Here is a 12,728-nt window from a genome sequence, read left to right on the forward strand (position 1 = left end):
GTGTTGTATGCCTATCAATGATGCACTGTTCTATTCATGCCCCATCAATCATTCTAAGAAAACAGAGTACGTGCTGCGGATTCATGATCCAATCACAAACATTCAACTGGCAAAGATTCTTTTCATAAAGGCGGTTTGCCTAAAAATAAAACAAAATTTGGGTACATTAATTGGTCTAGCACATTCGGAATCTCGTTGCATCGCACATCGGGTAAGAATGGAAAAATCGTAATACCAAGTCAATCCCCAAGAATCTTTCGTTTCTTTGATGTGTTCATGTATGGTCTGATGACCCATTCAGTTTGGGCTTCACTCTGATCCACTGTTCCCAGTTTGATCTGCAGCATCAAAAGAAGCACATTTGAAACCGGTAGCTTCCAGCTTAAAATAAAGAAGCAATATGCGAGAGCACAATAGAAAGAGTATTCACGATCTGTTATAAAGGAGCAAATTGGAAACAACGTTATAAGTTTTGGCAGCCTCAAATGTTGTAACATCCAACATGGTAAAGTGATTACCCATCACAAAACCAAACAGCCTCTTATTTCATGCCCTCTGTTGAGTGTTGAGTTGCGTGTGTGTGTGTGGGGGGGGGGGGGGGGGGGGGCACATTGCGTACTCATAAAAAAATAAGCATAATATTCATAGAAAATTGCTTCAGGCTTAGACAAGAAAATCTTCTCAGAAGAAATAAAAGATTAGCCAAAAAAAGAAGAAAAACAAAAGAAACACCACAAGCCAACGAGAGAAATTCTCTTGGCAGGGCAGGAAGCTCACTTCATAAAGTTCAAGATAAGCTCTAGTCCCTTACACTTCGCATTATGCAACAAGACCTAGATTGCACAGGAAGCATCTATATTAATTGCTATCTGTTCTACAACCTCTTAAAAATTAAATCTGAGAATTACAAGCAAGTCCCGAAATAAGTATAATATATACATATATATATATGTACCATAACTTTATGACAAATATGTCACATCAATACCCAGAGGCACACTTTGAAGGGCATACCCCACAAAATTTAATAGAACAAAAAGGTTTTTACTTCCATCTTTTAAAATACTTCCTGCGAGCAGTGGATATAACATAGTTGCCAGGGAGCAAGTGCACTGTGGAACAAATTAGCGCTTGGGGCCTCGGTGTAAGGTGCAAGGCAAAGCACAAGCCTCAGGGGACATGAGGTGCACATTTATTCAAAATGCTTATAAGGAGATAAATGCAAACTTAAAAAATCATAAAAGAAAAATAACTAACCCTATAATAACAAATAATATAATTGAAAAAGAAATTAGGTTCTTCTAACTGCAAAAGAGATTAGAGGAAAGAAAAAACTATAGCAAAACACATTACAAAAAACAATAACAGGAAAACAACTAATTTCTTCTAATTTCTTTTGCAATGAGAAGAAAGAAGGAAGTTACAGCACAACACACAGCAAAAACAGTTACAGAAAAACAAATAGTTTCTTTTAAAATGCAAAAGAAATCAGAAGAGAAAAAAATCAGTACAGCACACAATGAAACATTTGTTTCTTAGCAATTAATTTCTTCTAAATTGCAACAGAAATTAGAAGAAAGAAAAAAAAGTAAAGAGTAGAACACGGTGAAAAACAATTTCGGTAAAGAATTAGTTTATTCTAAATTACAAAAGAAAGAAAAATGCAGCAGAAGGCAGACGTGACTAGAGTTCTCCAGTGAGTGAACATCACTACTAAAGGATCCTGGCAAGTGGGAGATCTGACAGATCTCTGACTTACACCACTAGGCTTCCCTCTCACTGATATACAAGAATATGCAATCAAATCAACAAGAAATAAGATCTAAGATGACAAATGGACAAGAAATAGGATTTTAACACACTTAAAAACTCAAGGCGTGTGCCTAGGCAGTGCCTCAAGCATAGCACTGCACCTCAGTGGTGACGAGGCAGATGGAGCTGCATGTCGAGCCTTTGACAACTTTGGGATGGAATAAAACAAATATTTAGTAAAACAGGAAAAGGAAGACCAAGAACAGCTTGGTGGAAGACACTTGGGTTTGATATTTAATTATATGGGCCTTACAGATGGTAAGGCCATATATAGAAATGAATGAAAAGCTAGAATTCAAAGCAGCAGACTCCACATAGTGGGATAAGGCATATTATGTTGTCATTGTTTCTATTTTGAGATACTATCTGCATGAAATGGTCACACCCTTCTGACAAAAACAAAACAAAATGCAACAAGAAAAAGAATCATCTCTATTACCAAAGGACTGGATTAATATGAGAGGTCCTAAAATCATAAAAGACAAGGAAAAGCACCCCAGGCGGCTTTGTTTTTTTTTTTTTTTTTTGGGGGGGGGGGGGGGTGGTTGGATGGGGGCAAATAACTGAAATATTGTGACAACTGCAAAAGGCATATAGTTCTCTTAACAACATCAGCTCCAGAAAACAGCCCTCCGCAAACAATAATAGAAACAAAAGCATAACAACACACCCATTCAAAAAAAAAAGCAAAATAAAAATATAACACTGGTGCCCTGCAAAATGACTGGAAGTGCATGGTGCAATTACCTGATACAGCCGCAGTTCAAATCGAGGGCCAATCTCTTTTAGCTCAATTGATTTAGGACCTCCACGTTTCTCATAGATATGGTGCCTGAATGTTTAGAACAGAATATTAACATGCAGTTAAGATGGAATAATGGCTGAAAATAAAGTTCCACTAGAATAAAAGACACACGAGGAAATACATATTACTTCCAAATAGAGCTTATGATTCTCAGGAAAAGTACTAAGAATGGACATACACAATGGTCCAACCAAAAATCATGGTAATTGATGCAGTCAAACACTCCCATCTCAACTTTTATTCAAAATGGTTACACCATTCTTCTACCAAATAAGGACAGAAGAACATACAAAAAAACCCCGTGTAAAAAATGATATCTCCAAACAACCATAGTTGTCAAAGGATTAAGGCGCACTGAGGCACAAGAGTGCTTGGGGCCTAGGCACAAGGCACACTTTTATTAAAAATACGTATAGAAAATACTTATGTATTATTATTTCCAATATATACCGTAAATGCAAACTTATAAAATCATAAATAACAATTAATCAATACTATTTTACTATAAAACTAATGTGATCTCAACCACTATAACAAGTTAATAACAACTAATATTATTTGAAAAAAGTACTAGAAGGCTAAACCATCAACATAAAGCATTGTTTCAAATTCAAGTTTCAACACGAGACAAATTCACACACTGACAAGAAAAACGACATACAATTAGCAAACATAACAAATCACAAGTAAATCACAACATAAAGCATTGTTTCAAATCTTTAAAAGTTAAAATTACATTTACACTGATTTCTCATCCTCATCAAAATTAAAACCCCAAAAAATGATATATGCAATAGTGCTTTCATATTGACCCAAAAACCACACACACACAAAAACTCTGGAATGACAGTCAAGCTAAAACTTTTGGAAATAAAAATGAAAAACAAAAAAAAAAATACCACAAGTTTGCACTGACAAGATTAATAATGACATTTAAAGGTCAAATCTGCCTTTGGATCTCCTTCAATCCTTTCACCTTTCTCACTTTAAGGTTTAGGGTTTTATGTTCAATAGTTATTGCAACTTGAGAGACTTTGTTTTAATGTTAAAGATTTTATGTTAGATAACTAACAGAGTGTTTTATTGTTTTCTTAAATTTCTTTTAATCTTTTTTCTAGTTAGATTTTAACATGTCCATCAATATATATATATATATATATGTAGCATAGCTTCAAAACATAGATGTTAAAGCGCGCCTAGGTGCAAGGCGCCTTACGGCGCCAATTCGACACCCTGATTGGGCCGAGGCGAGGCGTTTTTCGAGAGGCGTGCGCCTTGCAGGGCGAGGCGTCGGGTCATGAGGCACGCCTCATTAAACCAGCTGTCAAGCAGCCCACTGCCCACCGAAAACCACTTGCCATTATCAGAATTTAGCGATTTTACCACCCCAAAATACATACCTACTATTTCTTGAAAAATTCATTAAAATTCATTTTAACAACAATGAATATTAGCTATCAAAATACCGAGATATAGCTTTTCAAAATGAAAACATTTTCTTATATGTCTCCTTATAATGCGCTAATCTTTCAGACTTAAAAAAATAATATTTTTCAAAATGAAAACATTTTCTTGATTGTGGACTTGTAGTGTTTATGTATTTGTTTAGAACTTTGCATGATAATTGGTACTTGTTTGAGTTTGAGTTTGAAACTTTGATGATGTTTCTAGTTTAGAATTTACACGATGAATGAATCAACTTTGATGTTGTTAGTTTAGAATTTGAAGATGATGAATCATGAATGGTATGCATATGTTGTTATTGATAATTTGATAATTGTTTATGATTTTACACGATTTTGAGTTTTTTTTTGCAAAGGTGCCCCTCGTTTCGCAAAGGCACGTCTCGTGTGCCTTGCGCCTCAGGCTCCAGGACCCTTTGCGTCTCGATGTGCCTATCGCCTTTCAGAACTATTGTTCAAAAGGTGTGCGCCTTGCACCACAAAGTGAGGGGTGCTTGCCTTAGGGCCTAAGCACATGCCTCTGAGAGTAAGGTGCCCTTAGCTGAGCCTTGAGATAGGTGTGCCTTTTGACAACTATGAAGGCAATTTCAACTTTGAGGGGATTAAGGCCGTGTTTGTGTTTGAATTCAGAGCCAATTTGGGATGAGTTTAAAGCCAAACTCAATAATTTAGGTGTTTGGTGCAACACCAAAATTTTCAACTCACCCCAATTGAATTGAGTTTAAAGGTTCAAACTAGCCTTTTGACTTCAATGAGGTTGAGTTCAGTTCAGGGTAAGTTGAAGTATTCTAATTCATGATATTATTAATATTATAATTTTAAAATAATGCTTTGTTCATAATATTACTATTTTATTATAATATAATGTAACATAATAGTACAGATATTATTATATAATAATAATTTATTATCATATTAATATTAACATAATATTATTCTATAATATATTATATTATACAATGATATGAGAATATAATATTATATTCATATATTATAATAATGTCTTACTGATAACTAAAACTCATGTTATTGAACAATTTTATGTAATCCAACCCACCTTACCTCAACTCATTTTCTGTAACTTATTCTCAAACAGGCCATCGGGACCTAAAAAGAAACGCATTGGAAAATACATCCAAATTAATTTTTATGTACTTCTCATGAACAGAAGTAGCACATTAAATGATGAGAACAAATAGATGTAGCTAGCAATGCAGTCACTCAGATCGGAGATTCAAGGAGACAATATTAGTGAAATAACAAAATCCTACATCCATGTTTATTTTCCCATAAATTGCATTTTCATGGCAACTGATCATTGAACAGAAGCATCTGTGAGGTGAGCTGAAGATAACCAACCTGAAAGAAATATAGTCAGACTGATTGGCAAGAGTGATAATACGCTTTGTATCAGGTTTTGGCACTGGAAATAAATGCTTTAGAATGTTTGCTGTCCTTTCGCCCAGCTATCATCAATCAACAGATCCAGAACCATCCAGTGCCAACAAATCGCCAGTTATTTACAATCAAGTCCATAGCATAGAAAAAGGTTAGAATAAAAAACTACAGCATAAGTTGGTTAGAATCGAAAAATTGACATAATAAAAATTTAGAAAGAGAAGTGGAATTCTTGTGAATCAAATAAGAAACATATGAATCCCCCTGATGTATTGGGTGCTGCATTTTTACTTCCACAAATTCAACCAATTACTTCTCACAAATCTTCCTGTTCTTTTTCCTGACATCACAATATGAAACAGTGAAACTTGCTTTCTTTACATGCCTTGTGTCATTGTGTTATATGTACGATAGTAACTGTAGAAACTCCAACCTATTCAACACTAGCCAGAACTAAATAATGGATTACCAGTTGAAATTCACATGCAGTTGTAATAAGCTCTGACTCTCTGAGATGAATGACAAATATTTCATAGATAATAAACATGATCATGGCAACTAGCAAGCCAGAAATCAAGTACCCAACCCCACATAGTGGGATAAGGTTTGATTTGTTGTTCTAATAAACATGAATAAGGTACCTTGGTGGAGAAATTGTTGAGAATCAAATGTGGGTAAGCTTCAGGGATAGTTCCAATGGCTTTTTTGTCCTTAATGTCGTGTCTTGTAACCTAGAGGAAAACAATAGATCAGTACATAAAATCAAACCCAAGAGGCACAAAAGGAAGACAAAGATGCATTGCGGACTGAACAGAGTAGCACTACATACCACGTTGAGTAATCCAAAATAGGCAGTTGGACCAAAAGGTAAATGGCTGATAATTATACCATCAGGAACACCACGATGCTCATGGATCAACACAACATCTGTAAAATCATGTGCACGGCAAGTCTCTATAATTTCAGAAATAACCTGCATATGTAGAGAAATTACCATTTTATTTGCTAGTTTCACAGTACAGAAGTGTTATTGTGACTAAGTAATAGGTAAAGATTAAGGGAACATTAGCAGCTTGTCTGCACTGAGCCAATATTACATCCTCTCAAAATATAGGGGAAAGCAATACTCAATGCACTGAAAACTGGGGTCTCAAATCTCAATCCAGGAAGTGGAAAGGGTTAAGGGTCAAGAGTCAAACCAAATTTCATAATAATTAATCAATTAATATATAACTTAGATCTAAAAAATGAAGCAAAATTACAAAAAACAAAAAAAAAAGGAAATGATAATCCAGTTGAACTGGCCAGTTTTTTGCCAGCTAGCTTTTTCCAGCCATCCAGTTCAGTCCAGTTTCCATAACACTAGCTAAAATCAAATCAGATCTATAATAACCCACCTGACTACCACGATTCATCCGCTGTGAATTAGGAAATACAAACTTCAGTTCCTGAAAAAAAAAAAAGTTTGATTTGATACAATTTCTTGTTGAAGAATAACTAGATCCTAGTACATAAATCAGAAGACCACCAAGAAAATCCAGTCTAGAATGGACAAAACCAAATCTTTGACTGACAAAGAATAAGCAGACCTTTACAAACTGTGTAAGAGGAGCACTTGGATTGCGGGATGTGGTTAGCAAAATTTTAGGATCTCTTTCTGATGCATTAGCATACTCATCATCAATATGAGTCCTTGGAACTAATTTAAGAAAAGAAACCAGATGTTAATGGCAATCTCAACCAAGTACAGAAATGAAAAAAAGAGGAAAACAAATCAAATCTATACACACACATCAATCATGACATAAATCAGAACCCCTGTGTCCAAATTTGATTTTGACTGTAAACCAACATCAGCATAGCATCCATAAAAGATGGCCTGATACATGCACATAAATGATCTTATCAAATTGAAATTTTAGCACATATAGAAAATAGAGCTTATGTTCATTCGTCTTCAGTTTGCAACACATGGTTCATGTGATTAATTTGATCATTAAGCAATAAAACGAAAACCCACCAATCAGCCCAAACAAAGTCCACATATCATTTTAGCTCTCATCCAGTCCACACATCATTGTCCCTCAGAAGCATGGTTGTACAATACCATCTAGATCCATGTTACATCATACATGACCTTTCATTTCAGGGAAGTTTCATCAACTTATTTGTTCCCCCTTGTCCATGTGTTTCCCAATATGAAAAGGACATGAGTACAGGATATGTGTCTGATGCATATGCTTAAATCATCTATAAAAGTATTTGATGAAAAGAGGCCCCAATTTGATAGTAAACATAAATTTCAAAACTTGCATAGATGATAATGAAAAGTTTTGAATTTTTATAAGTTTCATTTAGTTCCAAGCTATACTCTATCATCTATACTGATAATATGTACAGTGTACAGATTAAGCAATAGATAGAAGTCTTCTTTCAATAGACAGAAGTCCTTCAAGTGTTCAAATAGTGTCAACTCTAAATCAATTGGAAATTATAAGAGACATTTGAATGAATGTCAGACATCAGATTCATTCATATGTATGAATCATCAATCAGTAGATAGACGAAATACTAAAATAGACAGGTGACCATCAAGTGTTCAGACAGTGGCCATTTTAAATCAATTATAAATAATATGGGGCTTTTGAAAAAGGTGTCAGGCATGTGAAACATTCATGGAAGCTACAGTGCTTCTTTTGGTTCACTTATTTTCTTAATAGGGATACTCACATGTGAAGATCAGGTACCACTCATCATTTCATATATACCACGCTCTTGATTGAATATATTGTATTTGTTGAATCTTTGACAGAGGGATATCAAGATTCAGACTCTTTTACAGGGGCTGCAACTTAGCCACTGCAATTGAGATTTGTCATGCTTTCTTTAATTTCCTCGATAAGCAAAATAGATCCAACTCAAAAGACATATACACATGAAAATACAGATACGGATATATATATATATATATATAAATGCACGAGAGAAATGCATACTGGCAGTATTTTCGTCCTCGAGGTCGATCTCTTGGCGGAGGGTGGCCTCTTCGTTTCTGAGCTCAGTAGGGATTGGTTTTCCTTCTGTAAGTAGACAAATTACAGAAAGAGAGCGAAGAAGTTCCATCAGAAGAGAGACAAAATCCGGACCGATGAATCTTCTAATTTGAATATCAGATAGAACAAAAAGAGATGGGAAATAGGTACCTTCAAGGGCTTCTTTAATTTTGCGCTTCTTCTCGTACAGCAGGCGCTCTTTCCCTTCCAGGCTCTTCCTGTAAAGGTACTCTCTTCTCAGCCGTACGTTCCTTCGCAACATCTCTTTGGCCAATTCACCAAACCCTACCTCAGCTCTTCTGCTATTATATGTAAAAAATGCGGAGAGAGAGAGAGAGAGAGAGGAACAAAGGGGCTGGGGTTTTAGGTTTTGGCGAGAAAAAGCGACGTCCAGCCAGCCAACGACTTGGTATGAATGGCAATGAGCCCGGGTCGGGTCGGACTCTCTCAGCTGCTTATGCCAACGTGGACCTACTCTAAGCACCAACGTGGTCCTACTTGTATATGAAGCATTCCAGCTTAGACCCAGTGCCGTACCTGAGAGAGCCGGCGAGGGCGACCGAGCGGCGAGCGGCGAGCAGCGAGATAGCGAAGGGCGACCGGCGACGGAGCAGCGAGAGGAGAGAGGCAGCGAGCGAAGGTCCGACGGAGCAGCGAGCGAAGGTCCGACGGAGCAGCGAGAGGCGGAGCGAGGGCGAGCCACCGACGACGAGGGCGAGGGCGAGAGCTAGGGCGAACGCGAGGCCAAGAGTGACGGACGGAGCAAGAGAGGCAGCGAAAGCGAGAGATGAAGAAGGGCAGGGCGAAGCTTTGCAGAAGGGGAGGGGGTGGACGGCTGGGCTTGGGCAGTGGGCCCTTACAAGAGGGAGGTTTGGGCCCTTCCGGCCCTGCTTAGACCACAAATACGTATAATTAAAATATTTTTATATTTCATCATTTTAAGTAAAAGATATTTTAATTATGTATTTTATGTTATCTCACCATCTTAGATAAAAAAAAATTATTATTTTAATTATATTATGTAGTTCAAGTTGTAGTCCAGTATAATTAGTATTTTCCCCTAAATCAAATTAAATTTGAAGGCTTTTATATGGGTTGGCTTAAAATATTTGTTAAACGAGGGTTTCTATTCTAAATAAATCACAATAATTATAATTTAATAAATTATTAAATTATAAATGATAAAGAATAAAGACATGAAATTAATTTTTTACATATAATAAAATTCAAAATTGGAACAAGATTTTTAATTTAAGACATGTGTCTTATTACCAAACTAAAATATTATGGCAATTTATTACAAATTTTTAATGTAATTTTGTTAGTTGTCACATCCATCTGATTCTGGGCTTAATGCAATATTATTTGTAATTTATAATTAAGATAAATTTCCTCTGCACTTTTTTATATTTTAACCCTTTTGCTCAAATACTTTTTGAATTTTATTTTTTATCAAATTTTTCATAAATAATTGAGATGCACCTCGTCTAGTAATGAGTTAATTAAAATTAAATTTAACTTAATTGAAAATAAACCAATTTTTCTTACCAAAAAAAGAAAAAAAAAAAAAAGAAACCCTCAATAACTAAAATGGAAGTGGGAATTTGCAAGAAAGTTTAGACAGCAAAAGTAATTGATAGGATCAGGATGTTTCATGTATCAGATAAATTTTATGTTTTCAAGAAGATTTTAGTTAGTTACCCAGTAGTATGTTTTATCCTAATTTTTTGTTATAAGAAATTTACTATCATAATCTCTTAATTTATAATAAAAATCCTGACATGATTTTATATAAATTTGGACTTTGAAATTTGTCTAAAATACACTTATTACCCCTATCTTTTAAAATTTAACCCAAGTTTTGAGTTTTGAATCAAATATAGAAATGGAGTTAATGATTCACTTGGAAAAATATATATTTAACTTTTTTGTATTTGTACACATTTTTTTAATTTAGATATTTAATTTTTTTGTTATTTTAATTGTGCCATCTCTAAATTATCTATTTTAAGTTAATTTATATTATTAAATTTTTTGTTATTTCAGTTACTCCCAATACCTGTGCTTAATTTATTCACTTAATAAATTTATTGAGATATATAATTAATTTCAAATTACTTAATTCAAAAATATAATTAAAATAATACAAAATTTAAGAATATAATTAATTTAAAATTGCATGAATGTAATTAAAATAATAAAAAATTATATAAATATAAAAATTAAAATATATATTTGACCGTATTTCACTTATTATAATTTTTTTTATTTTTCTATAATTACATTGAAAAGAGGAGAAAAGTATTTTAAGAATTTATAAAAAAAATAATTAACAATTATAAAACGTAATTAAAAATCTATATTAATTTCAAAAGACAAGAGCGACCAATAATTTATCCCCATTTAAAAAGTCAAAATCACTCTAACAGTCGACAGGCCCTGGCATCACAGGTTGAAACGAACCCCTAAAATAATTTGGAAGTGGCATTACAGTCGGTGGTAAAATGGGATCGGGATTGGGATGGGATGAGGGTCTCTTCCGCTACAGCCTGCTGTCTCTCCTCCTCGCCGGCCCTCCCACCGCCCTCTCCCTCCGCTTCCTCCAAGCCCCCTACGGCAAGCACCACCGTCCAGGGTGGGGACCCGCCATGTCGCCGCCTCTCGCCTGGTTCTTCATGGAGAGCCCCACGCTCTGGCTCACCCTCCTCCTCTTCCCCATGGGCCGCCACCGCTCCAACCCCCAAGCCCTGATCCTCATCTCCCCTTTCCTCCTCCACTACCTCCACCGCACGTGCATCTACCCGCTCCGCCTTCGCCGCCCCTGCAACGGGTTCCCGGTGACCGTGGCCCTGATGGCCTTCGTCTTCAACCTCTGGAACTCCTACGTCCAGGCCAGATGGGTCTCCCACTACGCCAGCTACGAGAACGATCGGTGGTTCTGGGTGCGGTTTTCAGGCGGGCTGGCGCTTTTCTTGAGCGGTATGGCGGTGAATGTGAGATCGGATATAGCTCTGGTGGCTCTGAAAGGGAAAGGCGAGGGTGGGGGAGGGTATCAGATACCGAGGGGAGGGTGGTTTGAGCTCGTGAGCTGTCCCAACTATTTCGGGGAAGTTGTGGAGTGGTTGGGCTGGACCGTGATGACTTGGTCTTGGGCTGGTCTTGGGTTTTTCCTCTACACCTGTTCCAACCTGGTGCCTAGGGCTCAGGCCCATCACAAGTGGTACTTGGACAAGTTTGCGGAGGACTATCCCAGAGGAAGAAAAGCCGTTGTTCCATTCGTGTACTGACTGAGAGCATTGACGAGGTCTGGTCAGCGCTCTTCTCAATTTGCTTATGAATGAATGGCACAACTATTAACCTTATTGTAATCCACTCATAGCACAATGGAATGATTCTTGTCTTGTTACAGCTTTCCAAGTTAGCACCATGAGCTCATTTCTAGACTTCTTCCTCCTCCTTTTTTTCTAACTTTCTACTTGTTGATATCGTCTTTGTTAAGGATCTGTTTTCTTGGTTTGGTGCAATCTGATTCAGATGATTCTCTGCCATGGAAGTAAATGGAACATGCTCTGTATGGGAATGTTATTGATAATGGTGGCCTGACTTCAGCAAGAAAGCAAGTTCGGAGTTTCAGATCCTATAAAGGTTCTTCACATTATTTCTTCTGTTGGAAATTCAGTCAGTTATTTGATGGCTGATGACCAAGAGTCTCCTAATGTTGGATTGTATTAAATGCATTATTTGGGGTCTATTGCCAGCTGTGTCATCTGAAAGCTCAAGCTGTTTGAGTGAGTGAGAGTTTCATCTTTTATGTTGTTATTTTTAGTCTCAACACATGGCATTCAAGCAACTATGATGCAGTTCTAGGAAAGATAGTATTCATGGTACCCTCTAAAAAGCAGCTCACCATCACCTGATGATGCCGGAAGTGTAATGCAATCTACACATCAGCAGGATCATACGAACTAATGTTGACATGCTGCAATGCAAGCTAAATTTGTCTTTCCGAACAAGCTTGCCCTCTCAAAAGAACAAGCTAGCAACGATATTTTCACGTGTTCATTTTTAAGATTTTGGGAACAAACACAAATTCAATGGTCTCTCATCGCAATGCAATTATGCGAGCCCAATTTGTCTTCGTGAAACTTAACCCTGTCTCTATTAAGAACAAACTGGCAAGCATCTCACAAGCAGAAC

General features: G+C 36.4%; 2 protein-coding genes across 6 annotated transcripts; one reads left to right on the forward strand and one right to left on the reverse strand.

The window, feature by feature from the left end:
- Positions 1–105: 105 nt before the first annotated feature.
- Positions 106–9,171, reverse strand: LOC127794982 (uncharacterized). Of its 2 annotated transcripts, XR_008021727.1 has the most exons (10): positions 8,682–9,171; positions 8,475–8,558; positions 7,068–7,177; positions 6,876–6,926; positions 6,308–6,451; positions 6,120–6,209; positions 5,440–5,546; positions 5,143–5,187; positions 2,560–2,644; positions 322–338 (listed from the first exon to the last, which is right to left on the reverse strand). XR_008021727.1 is itself a non-coding variant. In XM_052326347.1 (9 exons), the coding sequence occupies exons 1-9, from the start codon at positions 8,791–8,793 to the stop codon at positions 240–242; spliced, it is 882 nt and encodes a 293-aa protein (XP_052182307.1). In that variant the 5' UTR covers positions 8,794–9,171; the 3' UTR covers positions 106–239. The 2 variants fall into 2 exon arrangements, 1 of the variants encoding a protein (XP_052182307.1); XM_052326347.1 differs by lacking the exon at positions 5,143–5,187 and having other exon boundaries at positions 106–338.
- A 1,781-nt stretch (positions 9,172–10,952) lies between these two features.
- LOC127809576 (steroid 5-alpha-reductase DET2) lies at positions 10,953–12,381 on the forward strand. 4 transcript variants are annotated; one of them, XM_052348481.1, is made up of 2 exons: positions 10,953–11,840; positions 12,031–12,381. In XM_052348481.1, exon 1 carries the CDS (start codon positions 11,036–11,038, stop codon positions 11,816–11,818), a length of 783 nt encoding a protein of 260 aa, XP_052204441.1. In that variant the 5' UTR covers positions 10,953–11,035; the 3' UTR covers positions 11,819–11,840; positions 12,031–12,381. The 4 variants fall into 4 exon arrangements, with proteins under 4 accessions (XP_052204441.1, XP_052204447.1, XP_052204425.1 ...); XM_052348487.1 differs by having other exon boundaries at positions 12,066–12,381; XM_052348465.1 differs by having other exon boundaries at positions 10,953–11,835.
- The last annotated feature ends 347 nt before the right edge of the window (positions 12,382–12,728 follow it).

This window comes from Diospyros lotus, chromosome 1, assembly GCF_014633365.1.
Source record: "Diospyros lotus cultivar Yz01 chromosome 1, ASM1463336v1, whole genome shotgun sequence".
In the NCBI taxonomy this organism is placed as follows: domain Eukaryota; kingdom Viridiplantae; phylum Streptophyta; class Magnoliopsida; order Ericales; family Ebenaceae; genus Diospyros; species Diospyros lotus.